General features: G+C 44.5%; 1 protein-coding gene across 4 annotated transcripts in view; it reads left to right on the forward strand.

Moving 5' to 3' along the window:
- The window catches only part of LOC6501640 (RNA-binding protein 208), a 66393-nt gene that overhangs the window by 22065 nt on the left and 17041 nt on the right, over nt 1–27287 (forward strand). For 2 of the 4 annotated variants that reach the window (XM_001955625.4, XM_014911660.3), the window contains exons 1-2: nt 4427–4648; nt 6292–7353. In XM_001955625.4, the coding sequence (XP_001955661.2) occupies nt 6870–7353 (484 nt within the window). In that variant the 5' untranslated portion in view covers nt 4427–4648; nt 6292–6869. Of the gene's footprint in view, nt 1–656; nt 817–4426; nt 4649–6291; nt 7354–27287 lie in introns of those variants that run through there. The other 2 variants (XM_032456240.2, XM_032456239.2) reach the window with 1 other exon arrangement.

The raw sequence follows: 27287 nt of genomic DNA on the forward strand, positions 1-27287 counted from the left end.
TATCTAATTAAATCAACTGCCACAAAACTTCAAGGGTATATCAACTTTGGCTCCTATAACTTTGGATGATATCACGCGCTCATAGTTTTGGGTCTCGCCAAGCTTTATTTTTATTAACAGCACAGCTTGAATGATTTCTTTTTTTTGGAAATTTGATTATGATTAAGTCCTAATTAGCTAGAATTTGAATTCGAGTTGAAACCTATTTAAATTCAAGAAACTATTAGTTCTGATATGTCGTTGTTCTGATATGTAGTTCTGATAAACATTTGGAATTTGGGTGAGTTTCATAGGTTTGATGAAGGCGCAACAAAGCTGAAAAATTACCATAAAAGGGTTTCACCATATAATGTTATTTTTTCAAGTTCACAATGATTCCAAAGTCCAAAATTTTTACTAAAAATCCAACCGGGTAGAAGTCGGTATAGAATAAATAGTTTGCTTAAAAATTAAGGTGATTGAGTCAACTATATCCGATATTTGCCATATGTATCCGAACCGACATGTATACATATAAATATCATGCCACATACACCTCCAATTAATTGAAAATGTATATAAAGTATATGAAGTTGGCTTTCCTTTCTTGTTTTATTTTTGTCTTTATATATTTATGTCTAATGTTGATGGTCCATCGCTGGACTCTTTCGTTGCAGAATGGCAAATTGCCCAGGAGCCTGCCGGCATTGCGTGCAATGGAAATGGCTCTGCGTACTAACTCCTTTGCCATGTCCACCCGAAGAGCCAGGAGCCAGGATAGGGTGGATCCAACGGACGATAGCGACTCGGAAATGGAGTACATGCCGCCGCTTCACAGTAAGTATGAGTACACAGGGAATATAATGGTTTCTTTTTGGGATACATTTAAAAGTATAATATAAAATATACAGTTAAACAAAAATAATTCTTTTTGAAATTATAATATTTTTAATGATAGTACCGATAATGCAATAAAATGGGTTTTTTTAAATTGATTTTTCTATTATTCATGGCTCTTCATAAGTGTATCAGAGTATTCTTAGGATTCCTATTTTAATTCTTAATTTTTATAATAATATTGTCATATTTTGTCTTTGTGTACAGTCCCTTTCCCTGTCCGGTGGTAAATTCAATTAAAAATTTTTGAAACTGGTCCACCTGCACGTGCGTGACGAGCTTCTGACGTCCAGCAATGATGGCCAGGTGGTGGTCGTTGGCTTGGTGTCCCAGTGTCCTAGTGTCCAGATGTCCTGGTCCTCCTGTGCCGTGTTTCCAGGCTCTGGCCATCGTTGTCAGAGCCACTGTCAGGCGTTTCAATTTACTTTTATGTCTCGCAGCCTTATCGCGGCGCAAATTGAAATGAAATCTTGACACAATCAGCATGCCCCTGCCACTGGCAGCTCAGATTCAGATTCCCACATACAATTAAGTTAAACGCTGACCATCAATTATGGGACGAGCTGCCTCTAAGCGGCTGGGGTGCTCAGCTGCCCTTCAATGGCCAAACTTTTCAGCCCATCCGAAAAATAGCCAGGGCGCTAAATACATAGACAAGTCGGAAAACAAAAACAAGAAATAAGGGAAACCGAAAAAAATGGGAAAGCCAAGCTAAGACTTTAGCAAAGCGACAAAAAATTGTCAACTTATGCGAAAGTCCCCACTTCCCAGTTTCTCCGGCTGTTGTCTCGGATGTTTCGCTAAAGATGATATCAGAAACTTTGCCCCAAGCCCTCCTGCCGGCCCAAGGAGCACTGGCAAATGGTCACAGGATCTTCTTCACTCCCCCTTTTATTTATATTAATATTTTTATCATTTTACGAGGGCTATACAAATGTGAAAAAGACACCGGCCTTCTGGCGACCACCTTGAGTCCGGACCCGGGATTGCGGCCAAAACTTTTTGGCCACAACTTAAATTCAGTTTATTTAGTTGGTCCGTGTTACCGTATTAATCCTCTGCCAGAGCGTCATTTACATTTCATTTGTGCGTCCCGCCCGTAAATATGATGGAATAATGAATATATAAATCAAAGCGAAACTTCTTTAGCTCCGCCCTGTGCTGCGTCATAAATCAATAAAGGGGAATTTATGATTTGGCTGCTTTTGTATCAGCTTTAATATGGGGGACTCTTGTGAGACTCGTACTGAGGATTCAAGGTAAAGGGGCTAAAAATCTGCATCACCAGCCATAAGTGCTTTGCTCGGCAGCTGTTCCAATTCTCAGTGTAAATAACCCCGCCAGCAGCAGACTCGTTCATTCCTCCCCCAGCTTGAGTTTTTCAGTTTTTCCACGCTCCGTCCCACAACCCCTCAGAGCACTTGTCAATATGAAAATGTTGCTGTTGCTTCTGTTGCTGCTGCTGCTGGGCGGCTGATGTTGGCGCTGCCATTGCTGTTGCTGTTGCATTTTTTCGCTCACCTGACTGTTTGTTCAGTCAGAAAGTTTTGATTTATTTACGGCCCAAGTTTTACATTTTACACGACACTCGCCTCCAATTACACGCCGCTGTTTCAGTTTCTGTTTCAGTTTCAGTTTCAGCAGCAACCCTTCCAACTGAACCAAAACTCATTTGCACCTCAGCAACCCTCAGCTGCAGCTTTCTGGGTGGAATGGCAACAAAAAAAAAACAAGTAAAACTGAAATACTTTCCTTCAGATTTTAATCGCTCACGTGAGTCCTGAAAGTCCTACGAGCTTGTGTGTGTGTGTCGTTGCCCGAGTTCTCTGTTTGCTCCTTGGGTTTTTACATATTTAGTCGCCGAGGATAATGTGTCGACGCTGCTGTTGCTATTTTACTTTACTGCTCATGCTGCTGTTACTTTGGCCATTGTCGTCACGGTTGCACAGTTTCAAGAACTTGGTCATTTGCATAATACAGCACCATAGATCCAAGCATTCATGGCCTAAACATTCGCGTAGGATGCCTGATTCCCGGAAGAGGTCGATTGTTCAATGGAATCTCCATACGAGCCCTATAGAAACTTTCTTTTGAATTTTAACTTTTTATTTCTAGGAAGGGATATATATTAGTCCTTTAGCTTTTCTCAACAGTATTAATAAAATGAACTTAATAAAATTAATTCAAATACTTTCGGATATTTGAAAAATTTTTCTATCGATTAAATATAAAATCTTTGTTGTAAAGTTTATTTATAAATTTTAAGTTATGCGTGCGACGAGCTTTTCTTGGCCGTTCTTTCCCTTGGCTTAGCCCTTTTTGCCTCGAAGGCCTATCCCCGCGAGTCGCCTAGCTGTTGCATGCAACGTAACCGATATCTGTTACACCATCGACGTCAACTCGTTTGTGCTTGTGCTTGTGTTTGTATGCCCGTGCCCCATGAATATGCAACGAAGAGTTTGCCTCGTTATTCCGCCGTGTTGGCCATGGTGTGGGTATCCGTATCCGTTTTGCGGGAAATCGATCAGGGACCACCCCTTTGAGATACAGATACGGAAAACGTAAAAAATGTTTAACAAAAGGAGAACTGTGCCACTGCGACGGCTCATCTGGTAACTATTCGTCGTCTGAAGTGACCTTGAAGTGCCTCGCGGTCTGGTTTCCGTTCTGGCCGTTCTGACCAAAAGCCAGAGCCATTTGCGACTTGGCCACTTTCCACAAATTATTTCCCAGACTCGAGACTTGAGACTTTCGACGACTTCTGTGTCTAATACGCTTTCGGCATGGAGTAACAGTTGCTAAAATGTTTTCCATTGTTTTCACGCTCAACAAAAGGCAGACAATTAGTTTTCTTAAACGACAAATCAAGTAGAAATTAAGTGGTGGCGGGCAAGGGCAAGAGATGCGGCAACAAGCTGAGTGCTGCGGGTGGTTCGGCGGTTCGACGCTTGGAAGGTTAGTGGATAGTGGGTGTCTCTGTGTGGGTGGGGTCCTTTTGGGTGGTGATAACAAAACAAAAGTGGATTATTGGCTCTCGAGCGCATAAACAATAGCATGTGCCTCGTGTATGGGGGCCGGGCTTGTGTCTGGCCTTTGTTTGTTTGCCCAGTGTAAAGTGGCTTAAGCTTGAAACACTCGACTCACCCTGAGGGCTTTTGCATAATGAGCAAAATCGCGTGTTAAACAGATGCACTCCATGTAATCCCAAGAAAAGAAAAGAATTCCTGTTAAAATTAGCCCGCCCAACAAAATGCAATGAATTAAGCCAACAGGATGACTTAACATAGCCCGACTTCAAGGTGTATAACACAAAGGATATGCCATAAACGATTCAAACTGAAAACAGGGAAATTTATTCTCTCAAGGAAAATCTGAGGAAAATCCCCCAGCCAAGACAGAAACCATTTCGAATTTTTACAGCGCATGCCTGAGAGTGAATTTTCCCAAAACGGACTTCGGCTAGAGGTCGGAACTTTTCCGCGAGGATATCCTTCGTTTGGGCCAAAAGGATGTCGGAGCGCCACCTTCTGCCGGCAGCGACGTCGGCAGAATAACGGTAAACGACCGGAGCAGACCGATGTGTTGACTATTTGTGAGGCGGACGAAGGCGATTCGCCTTCAGTTTGAATTGTGTCCTCGTTAAGAAAGGATATTCGTTACATTGTTGTTAAGTTGTTATTATAATTTCTCAAACAAACCAACCAACCAACCAAAGCAACCCAAACCGAAAGCCAACTGCTCGCTAAAGAGAATTCTAAATAAAAACCGAAAAGTAAGAAAAGCGAAAAAAAATCAACGAAGTGAAACAAACGAAAGCCGAACAAATGATAAACTAACCAAGAACTGAACTTTAAATAAATTCTAAAAAAATCTCAAAACTAAAATTTGTTGAAAGCCAAAAAAAAAAAAATGATATTGAAATATTTCGTGAACATTTGAATAAAAGAGAAATTTAAAAAATCTTTTGAGTTTTGAGTGTTTAATTTTGATTCTTATTTTTTAACAATGTCCTGATGTTCTGTCAAGTGTGGTTACAGCTGTGGTCTTAAATATTCAAGTCTTGAATAGATTTGTGAAATATTTCCAAGAAAATCGATGCAAGTTAAAGATTTTTTCGAAACGTTTAACCCATTTGGGGTTCCTTGGTCTCGTTGTCACCGAGCCGAGCATCGATTTTGGCCTTATTTACATAGCCTGGCTGCCACAACGCTTTTTGCGTGCATGTATATTTTGTTGTGCCTGTTGTGTGTTGTGTTTTTGGCCACATAATGTACAACGGCAGAACAGCCAGAGCGGCAAAATCAGCAGCCCGTTTCTGAAACAACAACCAAAGTCTGGCACTTCGGCTTGTGTGGCACATAAACCGACAACGAGCAGCCAATAAATGCTGCCGCCAGCCGACATCGCATGGGTTCCTATATAAAAAAGGCAACTGCAACTGTGTGTGCCTTGTGTGTGTCTTGTTTGAGTGTTCGAGTGAGTGTGTCCGTGTGTGTGTGTTTTTCTGAGTGTGCCAGTGTGTGTTTGAGTCATACACACAAAAAGGGAATGCTGGGTACCACATATAGAACATATATGTGTTTTTTTGTTGTTTGTACTTTTGGTGTGGCCTCTGCATTCGTGCTTTTTTCTGCGCTTCCGTGTCTCCTGGCTTTTCAAATAAAAATAAAAATATAAGTTTATATTTATACATAGCATTTGTCTGTCCGTCTGTGCCATAAAAACCGGAAGCGTTAGACTGACGGCGAGCCTGTCTCTGATCCTGACACTTGCCAACACTTGGGGCGTACAGGGTGTCAGGACTCGCAGGATTCGCAGCTTTGTTTGCTGCTGGGATGCTGCTCGCTGTCTATCGTCTTTCGGGGGCCTGTCGTAAAACCCCAGCTCGGCTTCTGGTGCGTGTTTTTTTGGCACTTGTATTCCGCTGCTTTTATTATTATTGTTATAATTTTTTTCGCTGCTGCTTCTGCTTTTGGCACTTAGACATTGCGTTGCTCTCGCACTTTCAATGTCTGCTGCCTGTCGCCCCTCGTTTCGGGCATAACTTTTTATTTATTTTTTTTTTGTTGCGTTGCTGGGCTCATGCCGTATTCAGTCCGCATACAAAGCGGGCACACAAATCGTAAAATATTAAATTTAATTTTTCAAATGATGTGTGAATGGCTTAGTCTTGATATATGATAATGGCTGTGCGCGGGCTATACTCGATCCATAAAAGTAAAGAAAGTGCTCGGCTTTATTTACTTTTTTCTTTGGACGCAACTGTAATCACACTAACAGCCATGAAAGTTAATTACCCCTTTTGTTTTCCAAGTACATTATCATTTTGTTTATTTTCAGCTGGCAGAATATTTTAATTCAAAAAAGAAGTGAAATGTTCTGGCAAGCTGAAATAAAATTAAATTTTTCCTTAAGAATCTAAACACAGAACTTCCTGCCTTTTGTGCTTGGGATTCTGGATGGGAACATACAAAATTAAAAACAAAAAAACCAAATGAACTTTTTGAAAACAAATTTCATTGGTCTGTGATAAGTGAAGGTCAAGCAAAAAAAAAATTTTTTATGCAAAACTAAAAAACAAATTAAAAGCCAACCACAAACAACACGAAGCGGAACAAACGTAAAGGAAAACCACAAAAAAGGCAACATTTTCAAACTAGCAGAATTGTAGAAATTATTTAATGCAACAAATCGTTTGCAAAAAAACCAAGAACAACAAAGGCCAGCAGGAGCAACAGCAACAATAGTGCGGTTTCACACAAAAAGGCAGCCATTAAAAAAATACGTAGCCAAATTATAATACAATTTATTTATATCATCAACTGCAAGGCGGCAGGCACTTCATTAAACATCAAAGCGAGCTGCGTGCAACCGCAAAACGTGCAAATTCCGCACCGCAACAGCAGCAGCAATTGCAGCATAAAAGCGGCAACAGCAGCAACATCAATACCAAAACGCAACAAGCAGCATCCGAGTGCAACTGAATTTGTAAAATGTTGGCCATGCCCACGCTGATGATGCCAGCCACCGCACAGATGACGCTCAGCAGTCAGCCCCTCTCCGTGGGCGCCGCCCATGGCAAGCCCTACGAGACAAAGCTGCTGGCCATCCACCAGACGCATCTGCAGCAGCAGCAACAGGCTCCCGCCCCGCAGCAGCAGCCTCAGCAGCAGTCCAATGGCAAGCAACAGCAGCAGCCCCAGCAGATGACCATCGTCACCACTCAGCAGCAGCAGCAGCAACAGCAGCAGCATCCCCAGTCGCAGTCGCCGCACCAGCAGCAGTCGCAGCAGCAGGCTGCCGCTGCAGCCGCCGCAGCTGCTGCTGCCGCCCACCACCAGCAACAGCAGGCAGTGGCCGCCGCCGTCTGCGCCGCCCAACAACAGGCAGTGGTCGTCCAGCAGCAGCAGCAATACCAGATCCACTCGCAGCAGCAATCGCCGCAGCAGCAGGTGCTCAGCGTTTCCCCCAAGCAGGGTAAGTTCTGAAAAAAAAAAACTCTCCAAAGACAAGACTATATTAAATTCTCCGGAATTATTAATTTCATTAAATTAACCAAAAAGTAAACTCCCAAAAATATCCTTACTTTTTGATAAAGAAAAACCCTACCCTCAAAATTCCTAATCTAAAAAAAAGGAACATTAATTTTACTACTTTTTTGTACGCGTAATTGTCATAATCGATATGATGATGATGGGGTGGCTAATAAATTTCCGGCAGAGCTGGGAACTCCTTTGACGATTCCTTGATGGATGAATGGGTCCCGGTCGAGGTGTGGGCCACACATTTGCCACATTTGTTTACGAGGACCTCCAACACTTTGGGCACTTATCGATTGGCTTTTATTTCCTGCCTACGCCTATGGTCGCGCTACACTGCTACACAGTCGGCGTCTGAGGTCCTTACAAATTTCACGAGTTTTACGAGCAACTGGAGCAGTTCAAGTAATGCTTTTTATGGTCTGTGTCGTAAAACTCGGCCAAGCCTCTAATAGCTGTCTAATGTTATTTGGCCTCAAAACGAGGCCCGCGTGTTTGTCAAAGTTTACGTTTTCACTTAAGCTATTTCCCCTCATCTTGGGACTGCGTTCTGTCCTGGAAACTACAGACCTGTCTTGAAAGACCTGACCACGTAGGTCGTATCTATATCTCCGCAAATTATAGACCAAGCAAAGCCTAGGTGTCCGCCTTTGTTAGCCTGTGTGCTAAATCAAATAGAAATCAATTGGAAATTATTGACAATTTCCACATTGGCATTGGCTCAGTCAATGGCTTCGATTCGATTTTGATTTCGACTCCCTGATTCACCGACTTTCTCATAGTTGGCATTCTGGCTAAACGAAAGGCAAACACACACCACCCACATATACACACTCTTCCAAGGCAAACAGACATCGGGGGCGGAAAAGTAAACACCAGATAGAAGGCGTGGTCCTTGTCTGTCTGCTGTTGTTTTTTCCTTTTTTTGTCGTTTTTTTATTTACGTTTTTTGGCCCGCGCTCCACCGACACGTTGGAAAATGCACGAGGCAAACATGAGACGTTGGGCAAGACACCGCACCAAACAGTCAAACTGAAACTCTAACTCAGACGAGACGATTTGCTCAAGTGCAGCGGACATGGCGGACAGGACGGGCCGTGCGGACAACGCGGCGTATACGTAACATTTAAACGCACGTCCACACTTGACCAGTTTTCCCAGCGAGACAGGGAATTGAAAATCGAAACGGAGTTTCGGACCAAAAAACTTTGTTGGCCAAGTTTGCTGTTGGTGCTGGTGTTGCTGCTTCTGCTCCTGCTCCTGCTACTGCTACTGTTGCTGCCAGTTGCTTTGCGGCAAATTTGTTTTTAAATTTGCAGCACCAGTCCCGACTGAAGTGTCTGCCGAAATTTTCAATTGAATTCGTCGTTGTAAGATGCAGAAAACAAATTGCCAAAAGCGAACGACACAAGAATGTAAAAAGTTGTCGAGCAAACAGACAAAGGCGCAATGTGCAATGGCAACAACAGAGTTGAATTTGGCTTATAAAGTGGCCGGATCCCCAACCCTTGGCCTCCGCGCCGTTCTCGTGTGTCCCAACCGGCAAATGTCGTCCTTTGTTAAACTGTAAAGACGTTGACTGATGCGTTGGCACAGCTACCAAGTAGCCCCGCCATTGTTGCTCCTTCCGCCCCTCGGGGCGGCACTCTAACTTTAAACAGGTGATCGATTTTTCTCTTTGTCACTTTGGCGAAAAACTTTCGAAACGAAATTTAATAAAATCTGATGCGATGTGATGCTGGGTGAATTTAATCCGCTTGCAGGCGGCTTGCGACACCTATCACAACGTTATTTAATATATTAAATATGGCATATTTAAATTATGAAATAAAATGGAATAAAAGCGAGCAATGGAATAACAGCAGGCAGATTATGCCTGATTTTGAAGCCTATTTAGCTGCTCCCTCATGAATTTATTTTATTTTATTTGCCTCCATTGATTTGCATATTCATGTTTCAGCTATAGCTGTACACTTTTTTGCTCCGCACTTCAAATGCAATTGAATAAATAAACATATTAAATGTTTACTCCTAAAGCGCATTAAACAAAAAATGCAAAGCCCGGATGAATATGCGTTTAAGGTAGATTCTGTTTAAAAATAAATGCCTTTAAATTGAACTCCAATTGATAGATTTTACATCCCAGAATATGCTATGTGCAATTAGGCCGATGAATTCAGAGCAATCAGGATTTTGTTAAGTGGAAAATAAATAGGTTTCGGCCATCAGTCGGTAAGGTAATGCATTTTCCGCCTCCATGAGCAGACACAAAGCATGAGTTTCGTGTACGAATTCCCTTCGGTAGTTTAGTCCTTCGGATTGCTAATGATAATGCTGATGAGGATGACGATTATTATTGGCAGGCAGTGTGCATTGCATGCCGAGTGCATTTTGTCAACCTGCTGGCTGCTAACTCATTGCCCATTATCGTCATTATTGTGGCTGTTAAGTACGTTTGCGCCATTATCTTGGTCTGGCTCTTGGTTCTGCCGCTCTGCCTTCTCGCTTTCTCGAAACCGATTTTCCCCGAAGTTATGCTTTAAATATGCCAACAACGTCCTCGCCCGCCAGTTTCCTTATATATCTTTGGCATTTTTTTCTGCCCCAACGCCTCGGGAAAAAGAAACGGAAAAGAGATGGGGGCTGGGAGGAACGAGGACGTGCAGCTGCTGAATGGTTTTTAAAATTGAAAACTATATATCAATTGCCTAGGCCAAGGAGATAGTTTGTCGGCCAGTCTGGTCCGGAGTCCAGCGCGTCCGGAGGCATCTCCTTTGTGTGGTCCTCCTTTCTGTTGCAGCGCTTTTCTTATGGGCTTTCATTTATTTGCTATTAACCTGTCATTGTTCATTTTTATTATTGTGCGGTTTTTATGCTCGTTTTCTCGTTTTTGCTCCCTCTGTCGCATGTCGCATGTTGCATGTATGTATTTGTTGTTGCAATCGTGTCTCGCGGAATTTTCCGGCACTTGGCAACTCTGCACATGGCTGTGTGTTTGTGTGTACGTGTGCAATAAATTGTTATTATCGCCGCGTTGCAGCATGTCGTTGTCCTTTTGGCAGGACACCCATCCCCATTTCCTCGCACCGCCTTGCCCCATCGTCTTGCGCTGCCTTGTCCTCGACAGACCATGCAAAAGATTTATAACTTTTATTATTATTGAAGCTTATTTGCCGCTTTATCTGGCCCCCGACTTTTGTCCAGCTCAGCCGTAGTTTACGACTGGAAAATCAATCATACGCCATGTTTGACGCCGAGTCGAGCCACTCGAGCATCACCTGCCAGTCGACTGTCGCGAGTCGGGAGTCGCCAAAGGAGTGCCCACCCCCACCAGGAGATGATAGCCCTTTGTTTTGCCCTGCTGTCGCCGACATTTTGTATTAATTTTTCACCGCCCAGACAAGAGCCAACCCGACACTCATTGATGTCGGCTGTCATTAATGTCTTTGCCCCAATGTCCGTTTGCTGTCCACTTTGCCAGCGATGGTGTCTGGCAGAAAAACAGGTGACGGATGGAAGTTGGAATAAAGAATCTCTAGGGAAAGCACAAGGAGAAATTGTGTTGGCTTATTGTTAAAAAATTTTAAACAGTCTAACTAGACTAAAGCATATGTGAAGTTTTTTCTTCTAATGACTTATAAGCCATCTTCGTATAGTACCTGGTTATTTTATTCTCGTATAGTATGTACAATCTTCTCCGGACTGGACACTTAATTCAGGGGGTGGTTCCATCGGTGGTCTATGGATTAGTATGCCAAGTGACGTCCAGCGGCTGATGCCTTGTTATTAAGTGGACGCTGCAGTTCCACATCCACCTCAGCGCTCACATCCCACTTGCAGCCCTTGCCCAAAGGCAAAACTTTTTACAAACGTCACTCCTGTCCAGCTCCCTGGCATTCTTTCCCCGCTTTCTTTACTCTCTCCTTTGTTTTTCTTTTTTTTTACTTTTTTTTTAAATGCCAGCAAACAACAAAAGCAGCATAAGGCAGTTTGGACAGCCGGGATGAGCATACAACTACGTAGCTAATACTTTAGCAGCCGGATTAGGTTCAATTGGAGCGGGGCTGTTGGGAAAGGCAAGAAGGGTATTCCACTCCTCTGGCTGGCTGAATGAAAAAAAAAAAACAACGAAACAACAAAAAATCTCAAGCTCACACACACAAACACCTATGCAGGAAAAGTGGAAACAGAGAAAATGGCCAAGGAATAAAAACTGTTGTAGCAGGCATTAAAGTTTAAACGTTGGTAAATTCCTACAGCTTCCGCTTTGTTGGACTTCATGGCTGGCAGTCACTGTGGGGACAATGGATCGCTTGACTGGACAGGTGGACCAGTTGCGCCAGGTAACCAGGTGCCAGTGGGGGTGGCACTCAAGCTGTGGTCCATCCAGGTGCGTTGACGTGCGTGCCGGGTGCAAATGAAAAGCCCGATTACAGAAATCGATCAAACTGGCTTCAATGAAAACTCAAAGCAGAAGATTAAATCCCATTAAATAGAAGGTAACTGCTTTTGAATAGTCACAACATTAATTAAAGAGTAAGAAACACATTTTAAAAAAAGTGTATTCTTATTTTTAAAAAATGTAGCATACTTTTAAGCGCTTTGGAAGCAGATTCAATTTCCCTTCAATTGCCCTTCAGGACTCCCGCATATGAGTACGTATAAAGTGTCATCATTTCATTTATTATCCTGCCCGGCCCATGCCTCGACTCGTTCTCGTTATTCCGCAATCGTCAATCGCGATCAATGTTTTATGTAAAGGGCAGCATTTTAAATGTCAGACTCACATGCAAAATGTCTGGACCTCTTCCTGGGGAAAAATCGATGAGGCTGAGCCGTTTCGTCTGGTTTTGGAGGAGGTTGGGCTTTAAGGCTCTGGAAGTTGAGGTTGAGGTCAGCCGGGGGTCAGCGAGTCCGGCAGCCATTTTGCCGTTTTGGTTGCATTGGGGCGCAGAACCGAGCGCCTTTCCCTTTGTCTTTGGCGCCTGTATGGAGGCTGTTCTGGCCACAGGACATGGGCATACACACACAGGCTTTGTGTATGGTTACAGGCACAATGCAGCAGTCTACGCATTTGATAAAATCAGTTTCGTGGCTCTAGCAGGGACAATTAATGCTTAAAACAAATATCACAATTAAGAATTCATAAAATATCAATTAAAATTAGGTAGTCTGAGAAGGAAAATGTTATTTATTTTATGATTGTTTAAACAAAATCCCCTTGAAAATGTTTCATTGCCACTCCTCTGTTTTTAATGGTCTGGCTGGTTATGTCCTGACGCTATCTTGGCCATCCTTTTGGCCATGACCATCGTCAACAGCATCCTCCTCGAATGACTAACAGCAGCTGCGGTGACGTCGACTGAAGCAGAAACAGTGGCAGCAACTGAGGCAGCAACAGCGACCGCACAAAATGCCACAAAGCCACATCCGTCTGAGCGCCGTTCAGTACTCTTGGGTCGTGGCCTGGCCTTTTGTTCTCCATCTGCCGCGTGACCGGCCAAACAAGCTGAACCACCCATCGCCCACCTCCTGGTCCCCCTGTTGGAGGCACATACCTTCCCTTTTGGCTCCGCTTCAATTCTGTGCTCTTGTGGCATCCGCGACAGTTCCCCGTTCGCTGATTTGTATATTTCGTGGCAGCATAATTTATTGATTGAGTGTTTGGCCAGTCCACAGCAACCACCGAGCCACCAGAATCGCACTGCCATCCCTCCTCATCCACCCAACCCTTGACCCGCTGTGGCCCTTCTGAATTCCAGCAAACTGGTTGCGATTTTCCGACTTTCAATTGTCATTGCGAATATTTCTGCACGTTCTTTTTGCAGCTTCTGCTTTCGTCCTGCCGGTTTGATTTTGTCAGCTACGCTTTGTTGCGCTTTTCGCCAGCTTTGTTAGCCCGATTTTCCCCCGGCTTTCTCCGGTTCTCCGGTCCACCCGGCTCCTTTCGCTGCACCCGTTAACTATGTTTTCCCATCCAGACTAACACCAACCGCCGACCCTTCGACACCGTTAAAAATTTAAATTGGTTTGTTTTGTAGTGCGGCAGATTCATTTGAACAGTGAAAAAAATTCTGGCGGTTCAATTAAACCATATATTGAATTATTTAGCTGTGCAATTGCGATGTATATAATTTTATTTAGTACATATCATTTTTAGAAATGTATGTATGTATACCAACTATAGAATATTCTATTAATACCATACCATATTAATACACAGAGCAGGAAAATTAATAATAACCATACCTTCAGAATGTTCATCAACAAAAACAAGGATAACAATTTGAGAATCCAGTGGTGACAGAGATTTAAAACCATTTTCCAGCAAATCACAAACTAAAACTCGAAATTAATTAAAAAATTAATTATTTGTGGCTCTATTTCTCAAAGTTAAACTTCGAATGAGATAAGATTAAAAATTCCTATTTTTCATATTGTTCTATTTACTCCAATAATTTTGACGAGCTTTTTCTTAAATCAAAAAATTTAATCATGGTATGCTCTACTGATTTCAATAAAAAGAAAAAAATATATGGTTAAATTTGATAAATTTCTTCTCTTAGGTGTACTGCGGAAACTGTGTTTTTTTGTTCTGGACTTTGGTTCAAAGGAGCCTAAAGAGAAGGAGCCTGTGTTATGGGAGATTAAAATAGACTCCTCGGAGTCCAAGTCCTTAGAAACATGACATTTTCCATCAATTAATTGATTTTTCTTCCGGTGTCCTTCTGTGTTTAGCAGCGCTGCCATAAAATTGCAAATTGCAACTCCCTGGCAGGTCTTGGTCTTTCCCGGTTTTCCTTCCGCTTTTCCGCTTCTCACTCGCTCTCCCCTCTCCATACCCCCCTCAAGATGTCTGGCTGACATCAGCGTCATGTTGCGCATCGTTGACAAAGTTACGAGGAGCTGTGGTAAATTTTATTTGAATATCCAATGCATCTGCTGCCGCTGCTTCTGTTTCTGTTTCAGCTTGGGCTTCAGCTTTTTTGCACTTGCTAACCTCAGACAGCGTGTTGTTTGTGCTGTTTTTGCTGCAGCTCTTTGCGGTTGGGAAGCGTTGATGAATGAAATGCAGTTAACACCCGAAAAGCACGAAGCTCCTTTGATTTGGCTCACTTCCTTTCCCAATTGTGTTTTTGTGGCGCCAGCTTGTACACACCAATTAATCATGGCCCCGAGGGCTGCCTTTCTTACTCCTGCTGTTCCTGCTCCTGCTCCTGCTCCGGCTCCGGCTGTCTTACCAATCACTTTCTGCTTCATTAATGATCGCAGCCAGCCGCAAAAGATAAGCCAGGCAGAGCAATTTTTAATCATAATGGGATCTCGGATGCCCAATCCCAATACCAATCCCGAGTGCCATGTCAAACTTGTTGAGGCCATCTTGTTCGCTTCCCTTGATGATGGCCTCGAGGCGGAAAACCCGCATCATTGGGAAAACCCCGAGCACAAAGACAAGACAACATGTCGAACACAATGGCGGCGGTGGAAATTCGTGGGAGGTGGCACGCTTTAATGATAACAATAAAACAGCTCACAGCGAGCTGGCATCAATGTCACACATGAGCCAAAGACAACACCAGGACCAGGAAAAGTACCAGCACAACTTTCAACTTTTACGGCAGGAAGGCAGGCAGGCCAGGGCAGAGCATGAGGGTGTTTTTTTGAAAAATTGCTACAGCGTCAGCCAGAGCTTCTGCGTTAAATCAAAAAATTATATAGTCATATAGTCGGGCGCACACACATAACCGACACATGGCCCCCGTAACACCGAGGACATCCCGAACAGGAGCAACATGTTCGGTATTTAGGTGCGGGCCCTCAAAGTGATAAAGGCGATAGGAAAATGAGGAAAAAGGCGCCAGTAGGGGAGCCAAGGAGCGAAAAGTGGAGAGTGGAAGCCACGGCTGGCAAAAATTAATTTATAATAGGCATCCTTTATGAGATGACAAGGCTGCTGAATAAGATAATGGCATCAACGAGCGTAGCAGACAAATGGCAAAAGGCAACTGGCTGGGGCGAACGGCAAACTGGTGGGATTTGTGGCCCAAACCGTTCACATGTTTGGCAAATAACAAAATTACTTATCGGCGGAAAACGATGAAAGCCAGCATCACCAGGAACATAAGATGAAGCTTGGAAGCTTCTGCTAATAAATATTTAAAAATGTTTGGGTTTTTGGGAAATAGGGATGGAGGATTGAAGAGAGAGCTGTGAACTGGCCATTAATTATGCAAGATGAGAGACGTTGGTCACAACAGGTCAGACAAAATGGCCAGTGAACTCTGGCTTTAAGCCGAAAATCCTCAACCTTAAACTCCTTAGCATTTTCAGCACTTAATTTAGGATTTATACCTGTACTCCTATCTGCTGACAATCTGCCGAGCCAAAGCCCCAATGTCATTTAATGTCGTTCATCGACATTAACTCACTCAAGCTGCACAAACACCATGAATATCCATGATGCCACGAATCCATGGATCCTTGAAGCTCCGAATCCGAGCACACACCGAGCACACACAGTGTCACAACTGATGGCTGATACAGGGCGCAGGCAATAAAACGTATTTTATGAGCAAATTATGTTTATTAGTGCGTCAAAATGTCAACATTATGCACGACAAAATACATATTAAAAAGTACATATAAAAAATGAAATATGAAGCTCGGCGGCACACACCCATGCCCATGCCCGTACTCTGATACAGAGGACCATAAAAGCCACTTTTTTGGTAGCCAATTTCGAGAGTAAGGTAATTTCAAAGCCAGCTCAAAAACACCGCAAGCCAAACGACAGAGTGTTGGTCAAAGTGCAGGAAAGGCCAAAGGCCAAAACAAGAAAAAAAAAAACAAAATGGAATGTGGGAAGGATGATGGGAACGGCATTGCCTCGGAGGCATTGTAATGCGGCCTTGTCTGTTGTTGTCTACATTGTGGCAGAAAATATAATTCGATTTGCAAGCTATTCTCCCCAAAAAAGAACACCAGAGACAGACCGAACGCAGGGCACACGATTCGAATATGAAAATGAAAATCATCGTAAAATTTCTGGGGGTGAAAGCCAGAAAAAAACAAAGGAGCAGACTGGGGGAGGCCTGGGTCTGGATCTGACTAGAGCCAACGAACCGGGCAACAACAAGAAAATTACAACAATCACCGGGCAACATTGTTGCATCACCAAAAGCGCCGCGATGCATGCTAAAAGTAATGCACAATGACAAACGTTCGTCCTGAATGGCACTGAAAGAAAATGGGTCTTTGAATAATACAGATGATAGAGAAACCTTAAAAAGTATGCAGTCCTTAAGATGATATTTTAGAAAATCTTTAAAAATCTTAGACATTTTAGGAACCATTAGTTAGATCTTATTGGGGAGTCAAGCAAAAACTAATTATAAAGCTAATTTTCTGCGGTACAATGGTGCTAGATCTATCCAAATCCCAGGGAAAAAAAAGAAACCCTCTGGGGCAAGTGCCACAAAGACTGGGGCAGCATATAAAAATAGTCAGCCAGCCAGCTGGCTGGGTGGAGCGAGTGGCAGGGGGCGGCTGGCATTCCGATTGCGATTGCGACTGCAGCCCACACAGGACATCCAACGCGCATGACACGCTCCTCCAACCGCCACAAACTTACTGGCTGGCTTGCTGGCTGGCTTTCCCGCTTTTCTACCCGCTTCCTATCCAACCGCCTTACCAGCTACGGAAGCTGACGAAATGTTGCCGATGAGCATTGCTAACGATGGGGGCAAGAACAACACAACGCCTACGAGGACGACACGACGGAATCCTGAAACGACCAGCTACAAAATTGCACGGCTAGCTGGCCAAGTTGCCTTCTCCTTCCCACATTCGGGACTTTGTCCTGGGCGGGAATTGCATTATCTATCCGTGTGTGCCTGTTTCTATGTTTGTGTATTTGTTGCGTTTTTATTTGCCGCCTGTCTTTGTTGCTGCTTTTCTATTTTCCAGCTTCGGCTGCCTTCATTTTCCGCTCAATCCCAACCCCAAACCCAAGCCCTCGACCGGCTTTTTGTTTTTGCCTCGTTCGTTCCTCGTCGGCGGTTGGGCGTAAAACTTTTAAATTAGAAATTTTTGTTAGTTGCAGAAAGCGCGGGTGGCTGTCGGGTTGCATGGGGGCATGGTGGGGAAAAAAAGTGAAGTGTTGGGACGCCAGCACTCAATAGTTTTTTACACTTTGTTAGCCGGTTAGTTTTTGTTGCCTAGCCCCATATTTTTTTTTTTAGTTTAGTTTTTCTGTCCGCTGCATTGTGGTTTCTATTGGCACTCGCCAGTTGCTATTAATTTTTAATTTTTTTCTTTAGGTTCCTGGCCCACCCTCCCATCGCTGCCTTCCCAGCCTTCCCAACCTTGCCAGCCTGCCCTTTCCCAGTTCCCATTTTGGCCGGCGTGTGTAACACTTTGTGGCAGACATAAGGTCAAACTTTTAATGCCATTTCAGCAGGGTGTTGAGCAAAGCCGAGCCTGAATGATTTGTAAACAATCAACTTTGGCCGATGGCTTATGCGAAATTGATGAATTTAAAGGCCAAATAAAGACGGGATTTTCTTTGGCTCACCTCTTTTGGCTGAAAGGAAAACCCATTAACGTTTCGTGCCCACAAAATGGGCCAATGCTCCCATTTTTTTCGGCGTCTTTATTTGGCTTCCATTGTGCGCCGCCCCAACTTGTTATTACCTATTTGCCTTGGCCTGGAGCTTAACAAAAGATGATGTGATTGAAATTTCACTCCCTTTCCTTGCACCCAACACAAAAAAATAAAAGGAGAGGAGGAGAAATAAGGAAAACCTGAAGCCAGAGATAATTTCAGCAATAGGCGTCACCTAATGGCATTCCGCAAATTGTTTGTTGAATTCGAGGCCAGGGCAAGCGCTTGTCAAAACGTCTGAGATTCAGGACTTCTACTTCCTTCCGCATGCCATCCCGCCCAGTACCCCCGCCCTGCTCATCCAGGAGTCCTCCCAGGACCCACTCAGTCAGTTAGTCGCATAAAAAAAGGTTGTCTCGCTGCCAAGAAGCGGTGGCGAAGACGATGACAAAAAACAACAACTTAATACCCAGCTGATGCCTATTAAGCACAGCATTTGTGGCACCATCCACCCCGCCTCCTGCTGTGCAGCTCCCAGCGTGTGTCTTGCCTTGATTTCGAGCCACTGATATTTTCATTTGCTTGATTTGTTTTGGCATAATTCTGCCGCTGTCGTCTCAACTTTTCTTCTTTCTTCTCGTTGTGCCTCGGCAGTCTTTAGTAAATTATTGGGAATGTATCTGTGAGGCTTGCGGTGGCTGAGTCTCACATCGTTTGTGGCCCAGGCATTGGCAAACCGCAAATCAGCATTTTTTTTTGGTTGTGCCCCAGTCCAGGGCCAGTGCCAGTGCCGGATGGGGGGATGGGCAGAGAATAATGGCCCGCCCCGGCTCACATTAAGCATTCGCCACATCGGCTCAGCCCCTACTAATTTGGGATGCCGATAGATGCCGTCCGGCTCAAGTGACGATGCACACGTAGCAACAATAATTTCGGCTAATTGCTCTCTGAACAGCAATTTAAATGCGAAATGAATGCTGGGCATTGCGTGAGGCCACAGCCAAAAAATTGGGAGCACCGAAAATAGTTTCGCCCCATTCATTTCATTGCGTTTCATTTGATGCTGCCACTGCCAGTGGCATTACCACTGCCGCTGCTGCTGCTTCTGCCACTGATGCTGCAGCTGTAATAAAATTACGCATACGCTGCGTGTGCCGGACTGCTGTTGGCTGCATATTAAAAACGAGTTTGTCCAGACCAGACCAGACCAGACCGGGCCAAAAGTCAACACCAATCCAGACCAGACTAGTTCAGACCTAGATCTTTATTCTTGCATGGGTGAAGTATGACACATGAAGAGTATGACTTTCATTGCAATTCATATCTGAGCGCAGACATCGCTCGGAAAATAGAAAATGGCTGAAATTAAATTTGTCTCTCCACGACTGACAAATGTCCCCCGAGTGGGCGAAACCAGAAAAGTACTTGACGATACGTAAAAGTCAAGTCAAATTGCAGAGGGCGACCCTCCCGGTCTCCCTTTTATAAGTCAGCTTGTAATGTTGTTAAGCATCCAAAGATACTGTCACTGTAGTGGCCACAAAGTAGGAGGTTGAGTGTTGCAGGCAACACAGCAACGATCCACACACATACATACATATATGGTATATACAGTGTATACTGGAAGGACCCCTCTTCTGGGCTGTATCTGCAGCTTTGTATCTTTAGTGCTGCCGGCGGTTGCAGAAGCAGCTCGCAACTTGGTCCGGGTTTTTGTAGAGGTTTGGGCTTGGGCCGGGGTTTGGGTTTGGGTTTTTGGGCTTTGGGCTTTGGGTGGGCTGAAGAGCAGCTGATGTTGATGATGATACACACTCAAGTGCGCTTTGGGTACAGCAGTTGAGTAAATACACCCAGCACACACACACCCAGAGACCGACTGACAGACAGACAGACAGCCGGAGACACAAAGTGCCATATGCGCAATATGGCGAACTGGGACCCAGCCGAAGTTAAAGTCGAATTCGACGGCGAGGTTGAAGTTGACTTTGGTGCTGTGGCCGCTTTACTTATTTATGCCAATTTTTGGCGTGCGTGCGTCTGTGAGCGGCTGTGGCTTGTTTGTTATTGTTGCTTCTCGGCTGGCTTGCCTCTATTTAAGCATTTAAAGCAAGGTGCTACGTGAGTCGAATGGGCAAGCCAAAATAAACCATTCCTTACACTGCAATATCTTTGCGAGAAACAAAGAAGAATACTTCCATTCATTGAGGAAAAAATTTCAAGATCCATCCCTTTTAAATTCATAATAAATCATACAAATTCAACAAATCCTTATAGAGTTATACCATTTTTTTATTGAGTTTCCTGACTGGCATGTTGGATATTTTTTAAATTCCGTTAAGGAACCACTCGGGTCCCGGAGGACATTAAAGTCCATGGGCCTGTTCCGCTGGTGGGGTGTGCCTGCCATCCAACGAACCAAGCAGCCGGCACAAATTTAACCAACTGAAGCCACTTGGGAATCGCCCCGACATCGCTCCTGCATTGGTTTTATTTCATTAGTTCGCCAATTTAAATATTTAACGAACATTGCGAGTTGATAGCATTTGCCGGCAGCTTTAAATTGACAAAAGCGAAACACAGGCCAGAACCCAAAAATAAAAAAAGAAAGAATGGGCAATGAACGCGACTGTGGCATAGATTAAATTTCCGCTCTTATGAATGCGCGTAGCTAATAGAAACGCTCGTCGAGGGTGGTGGTGCTGGGTGGCTGATGGTGGCTCCGTGGCTGTGACAGCGGCAACAACAGTTGCATATATTTCGAGCTAGGTCCCTGCTGATGCCGTGCGGAGCACATCGCTCCCCGGCCGGCGCTCGTCAGTTTCAAATGTCCGAAAAAAGAAATCCAATTTGCCGGGCTCGCGTTGGCAATGCCCCATGGACATGCGTTGATAAAAAATAGACGAGCACCCCAAAATAAAAAAAAAAAACAAAAAAAAAAACGGAGAGCAGCCAGAAATGGCCGTTGCCATCCGTGGACCACGACAAAAAACTGGCGACGGCTGCAGTCGGGAATCCAAATCCAAACTGAGGCCATGGCCATGGGAACGTGTAGAAAATAAAAATTTCTATTTAAATGGCAAAAATCAACAAATGCAACGCAAAACAATCTAAAACACAAATCGAAATTAAATGACCGCACTTGCACACAAAAGCGAGCTCAACAGAAAAGCGCTGCTCGCTGCTCCCCACCCCTACCATCACACACACACATACACACTCTCAGGGCAGAACAAAAAAAAAAATACATACAGATGGGAACATGGCTAAAAACAAGCCACTAGTGCCCAAAGGAAAAAAATGCACAGAAAGCGATTCAGAGTGCAAAAAATGGAAAGCAAGTGACTGAAATAAAGTGCAGCAGCTGCGCAGCTGTCCAAAAAAAGGTAACAAGTTCGTTGGCCAGGGGCAGAGTGGGGGTGAAATGGCGGTCAGCTTGCCGGCCCGGGCCGGCCCTTGGTTATGTTTTTGTTTTAAGCCAACAGCTAGACGCGGGTTGTGCAATTTCAACATTTCATTCAGCGACGAGTTTTGAATTTGATTTAAGCCTTTTTTTTGTGGGGGGGCTTGGTGCCGCCATTGAGGGTATTGTTTCCAGAAACCGGGGAACCCCCTATCTAGCAGAGCTAGTCCTTTAATATAATTATAAAAATTAACTTGGCTGTCTGTCTGGCAGGGCAAATGACCTCATATTGTTCTCGCCTCAACACTTTCCTTTCAACAATGGCCATCCTGGCCAAATTAATTAACCGAAAACGTGTGGAACTAAATGGAGTCAGTTGCTCCCTCCTCCTTCTAAAAAAAAGTAACCCACAAACTTTACAATTAACGCTCTGGAACCCAGCCTTGAACTGGAAACCGAACCCGAATCCTATTCGAAGCCAACTGAAACAGAAAAAAGGCAGTATCAGTGCCACTATTACTACATCAGCGCTTTGGCCGTGTTTGGATACATCAACACCTCCACACACACACATACGAGCACACGGCCACTAAAACTGGCCAAGTGACAGAGACAATAAGTGTAATGGCCGTGTGCTCTGTGGGCGGCAGTTGGAGGGACGGATCGGGCCGGAATACCGGCAACAGTACCGGCGGAAAATAAAAACGGTAACCGCAATTTGACCCAGGTTTTTACTTGCTTTACATTTCGTGGCGCCCGACAAATATGCAGATTGGCAGAGAGGGTGGCCTTCTACCTGGGACGCGTTTACTTTTAACATGTGCTACCAACAACGGCAGATATATTTTGCCGCGGGGTTAAGGGGTTGCTTTTGGGCTGGGGCTGGGGTTTTTTCTGCTCCCCCTCGGGACCTCTAATCTCTCCCTGCCCCCTTTTTTTGGCAAACGCTCACAGCAGCGTTAAATGTTCATTGGGGTGACTTTCTATAAACTCGGGGCAGTGCGTGTGTGTACGTGGGCTACAACTAACCCCAAACCAAAAAGAAAACACAAGGAACTCCTTTAGAAACTGTTAAAAAAGGGGTAAGGTATTAAAGAAATATTCATGAAAAATTTGATTTGAAAAAGTCAAGCCAGAAAACCCCTTTCTTCAAGTGTAAATTCTTTAGGGCAACTTTGTTTTATTTCAGGCCCTATTGCTAAACTTGTCCAAAGGTCAAACACACGCATTTTCCATTTGGGCCTCTGCCTTTCCTTTTTGTAAGTCTTTGTGTGATTTTTAATTTATAAGCCAACTTAACCCCCATACAGTCAGGGTGCACTTCTTGGCCCGGTTCTTTGCCGGGTCCTGCTACGCACATTTTGAAAACTGCTGGCTGTTGCAATGTCTCTTCGCACGATTGTCAACCCCATCGGGCTGCGAAATGGGAAAAGAAAACAAGTGACGACTGCCTACTGCCTACTAGCATTTAAATGTGAATTTCGCACGCGATCAGCAAGCTGAATGTGGGGACCCTGCCACATTTAAATCAAATTATTGACATTTGTTTAAAGGCCGGGCAGGCGACTCGCATACAAATGATTTAAATTTGGCCAACACTTAAAGAGTTCCGACCGGTTCGGGAGCCGGCAAAAGCAGAGTCAGCACTACTCGTAAAAAGGGCCCAGGACTCAAGACCCCGATAAGAGCTAAGTTGAGTCGAGGATTCCGGGGGATGATGATTGGGGCGGTTGGGTTGCCCCGGGGGCAGCAACCCGTTTGCCACATTTGCGTTTGCCTTTGCCGCTGCCACTGCTACTGCCACTGCCTCTGTCATGTTTTGTTTTTAATAGTTACTGAATCTCATTAGAATTTAGATGAGTCTTAATGAGTCATTGTTTTACACGTTAGACGAACGAAGAAGCAGACGACGACGACGCCGTTGGCAAGACAAACAACAACAATGTCAGCCCAAACACACACTTACAGAAGGAGCGAAAGCAGATACACTTGAAAATATTTAAATAAGTACTTAAATAAATATAAATAAAAGTTAAATAAGAGGCTGACAAAGTACCTATAACTCAGATCTTCAAGAACAAGTAGAACTTTGTGAAAACATTATTTCCTTCAACTGGGAAGGAAATGTCCTTTTTTCTCTACATCCAAAAAATAGTGCAGTGCTCCAGAAAGTTTCCGAGTTTTCAGAGCACGAAAACTTGAAAAGGTAGAGACTTTTCCAAACCCTAAACAAAAACAGAAACAGACACAAAGCCGGACCTAGAGCGAGTCACAACACAATGAAATTTTCATTTGATCTGCGCGACGCGACGACTTGATGAGGCTGCACCACCCAACTCCCCAACCCAGCCAACCACCCAAGGCAGCCAGGCAGCCAGGCAGCCATTCATTCAACCACCTTACCGAAACGAAAGGTTGTTGCCACCAGAACCACCAGAATACAATGCGAAAGTCGCGGGCTCATTTAAGTGGCAACTTAAATGCCACGCACACTTGCGGAAATGATGCTGACTCCGGGCTCAGTTATCTAAGACTCGGCGGGGGGAAAAAAGGATAAAAGGTGGCAAGGATTGCGGCCTGGCAGCTTGCGGTAATCAACATTAAAAATCAGCATTAACATCAGCCAGGCGGGGGCGTCTAATGGTGACAACGAGCCGTCGGGTTGAGAGTTGAATCTCCTTAGTGACTGCCGTTTCATTAGCCAGTCAAGTTGATTGGCTTTTGAGTTCGAGGCTTGCTGCCCGAGCGAATAAAACTATTGGCCCTCGAATAAATCTCTACTCTCTGATTAAAAGAAATAAGTTTTTACTCAAACTTACATTCCTATCAGTTTCAAATTAGCTTAAGTTTTTTTTGCCGTGCCCTGCACTTTGTAGCGTGGGCGGTAATCAAGATGAAATTAAAGCGAAAAGTTTGCTTTAAGTCGACTTCTGCAGCGGCCAACGCTAATTAGATTTTTTAGTTCCATTTAGCGCCGGCCAGGGCCCATTGGGTGCCTTTCTTGTGCGAAGCACATTTCATGCAAATGAATGAAATTAAAAGCACATTATACTTTATAATGCGCTCTGATTTGAGTCGAGAGAATTTAATTTAAAGATTTGCTGAGCCCAGACTTCTTCACACAACAAAGTCACAAATGGTCGCCATATATCAGGGTCTGGCCCACACATATTTTGGTCTATCCCCTAGATAACCGCAATGCCAAATTGTGGGCATAAGTGACTCTCAAAAGCACATAAATGCGGCCGGGACTGTCGAAGATGAAGATGAGGATGCGAATGCGGATGCGGATGAGGATGGCGGATGGACCCAATTGATTGGGCTTGGGCAGCCAGCCGGGCATTGATCAAAGTCATAAGTCAGCGGCATACAAATCTCCATGTAAATATCCTTTTACAGTTGAGTTGTCCTTTTCGAGCTGCCGCCCAGGACATCGCTGCCGCCCAGGATGGCACAGCACGTCTAAGCAACTGGATTATTAACATTTCAATATAATTTGTGGGCCCGGCTCATATTCGGGCAGGCCAATAGATGGGTTTCTGCCAGCCCCAAACTTTTCCTGCTGACGTCTGGGAAAATTAACGCGCCTCAGGACTTTGATCCTTTTTTATATACGTATATTTGGCAGGACCCCCGATGCGTGTTAGTCTTCTGTATTTGCTTACATATTCATCAATTTTTTGGGTTAAGTTGTGGGCGGGTCTGGGGCCCTGGGAGCTGGGAGCTGGGAGCTACAAGCTAAAAGCTGGCTTCTCGATTTTGGGATGGATGGTGTGTGTGGCCAGCACGTTTTGCGGTTGTTGGCGTCAAATTGTTTTGCTTGTTTGGGGCTTTCCCTGTCACAGCGGGCAGTCAGAGTCGGTCAGATGGTGATCTGGTTGGCCCGTGGTTTTTGACCGCCAGCTAAACGCTTTTGGCTTTAATGCACTGCACTTCCCACTTAGCGCCCAGTGGCGAGAGTTCATAATTGCCATTACGCATACGCCGTGTGGTCGGTTATGCGCGCAACTAAGCGGCAGCTACAAAGTGAATTGCCAAATGAGATTGCAGGCGCGGTCAATAAAACATTAGGTCGCACATATCGATGGGACACGCATATATCTTGGCTGAAGGCTGTCGGCTATCGGCTGTGGGATGTGGGTTGCGGCCAAAAAGCATTCTCCCTAGGGGAAAATCAGCCCGAACATCCTGCTTGAAATGGAGTCCTCGATGGGGTTGCGTGTAATTAAGCGCTGCAGCTTATGTAAGACAAACAGGAAATAAGGTTTAGCACAAACGCATAAATAACAACGGAAAATCAGTAAATTCTCACACACACTCCCAGACCCACAGCAGGGACAGTAGGGCAGTAGGCAGTCGACAACCGGCAGTTGGAAGTCGGCAGTAGACGGTAGACAGTGGGGAACATAAATAAAGGCATACAAACAATGAAAGCGGATAACATAAAATTTACAACAACTAAAGCCAACAAAAGCGGGATGGCCGTAGTAAGGCAAGGTAAGACAAGACATAAAACCGGATAGTTCTACACTCAGAGAAGCAAGGAGCTTAAAAGAAAAGGGGTCTAAGGAACAAGGACTATGCAGGCCTTGAGTGAATATTACTCTATATTTTTTTTATATATTAAAATCCCCATTTTTGTCACAGGTTTTAGGATTACAGCTAATCCTACCTGTGCTTCAGTGTGAGACCTTTACGCACACATCCACAGACACGTGTATAGTCCTTGAGTAGCTTCCGTCTTTAATCAAATACTACAAGAGGGCGTGGCAGGTACTGCTGACACACTTCTCGGCTGCGAAGCAACTCCTTGCCGACTTGGTCCAATCGCCAGCGGAAAGGAATGAAAAGGATGGATCGTAGGAAGGGTCTGGTGTGTCCTTGGCAAATATACAAAACACTTGTAACTGCCGTGCAGCTAGCAAGGATTTATGATTAATTTATGTGCACGTGTGTACACACCGAGTCTGTGTGTGTGTGTGAAGGTAGGAACAACGACAAAGGGCGACTGTAACGATGGCAAAAACTTAATTAACTCATTACCTACGCACCGTTTTAATCAGCAAACGACCCGACACGGCCGATGAAACAACGGCAGTACAAAGGGAATAAAAAGCTGCCACTACTTGACATGCTGACACCGAAGGCGGTTCAAAGATTCCCGTTCTACCGCCAACAAGGTGCCTGACGGCGTGGGGCGTGGCCCGGTGGCCCGGTCGCCCGGGGGGGTGGTTAAGACCTGCCAATCGAGAGTGCTGGCGCAGTGCAAATTTAAAGCAGCCTTTGACTGCAATTAGTGGCCGCCTCGTTTGTCTGTCTCACACATGCACACACGTACGTACGTATGTGTGTGGAAATGTATCTTACGGATACCATATACCCATACACTCAAGGCTGGCATGTTGCGTGCCTGTCTTTCGCCTTTTGCTGTGCAAATGGGCGAAAGCAATAACCTGAGAACCGCCGGAGCGAACCTCAGCGATTGATTTACAATAACGGCGCCAAGTGGAGTCGAGTCAAGCCGCCTGCACCGACTAAGCCGCTCCTACTTGCCAGGACTCGCAGTCAGGATTACAATGGGCTCATTAACGGTGGCGTATACGCAATTTCCAATTAAATAAAAAGTGGGCATACACACAAGAGCAGAAGCACTGAAGGAAATCAAGGAGAAACTTTATATCATTATGATAGTTAACCGATAAAGTACTGATTTATAAATGTACTTATCTAAACATTTTGTTTAGATTAAAAATTTAAAATCAAGAATTTATTTTTTGTTCTCAGTGTATGAAATACAAACTCATAGTTTTGTACACGTGAACACGCAGAGATTTACTCGTTCGGCTTGTATTTTTAAAAGGCCAACAGG

Source organism: Drosophila ananassae, chromosome 2L (genome assembly GCF_017639315.1).
Source record: "Drosophila ananassae strain 14024-0371.13 chromosome 2L, ASM1763931v2, whole genome shotgun sequence".
Taxonomy (NCBI): Eukaryota; Metazoa; Arthropoda; class Insecta; order Diptera; family Drosophilidae; genus Drosophila; species Drosophila ananassae.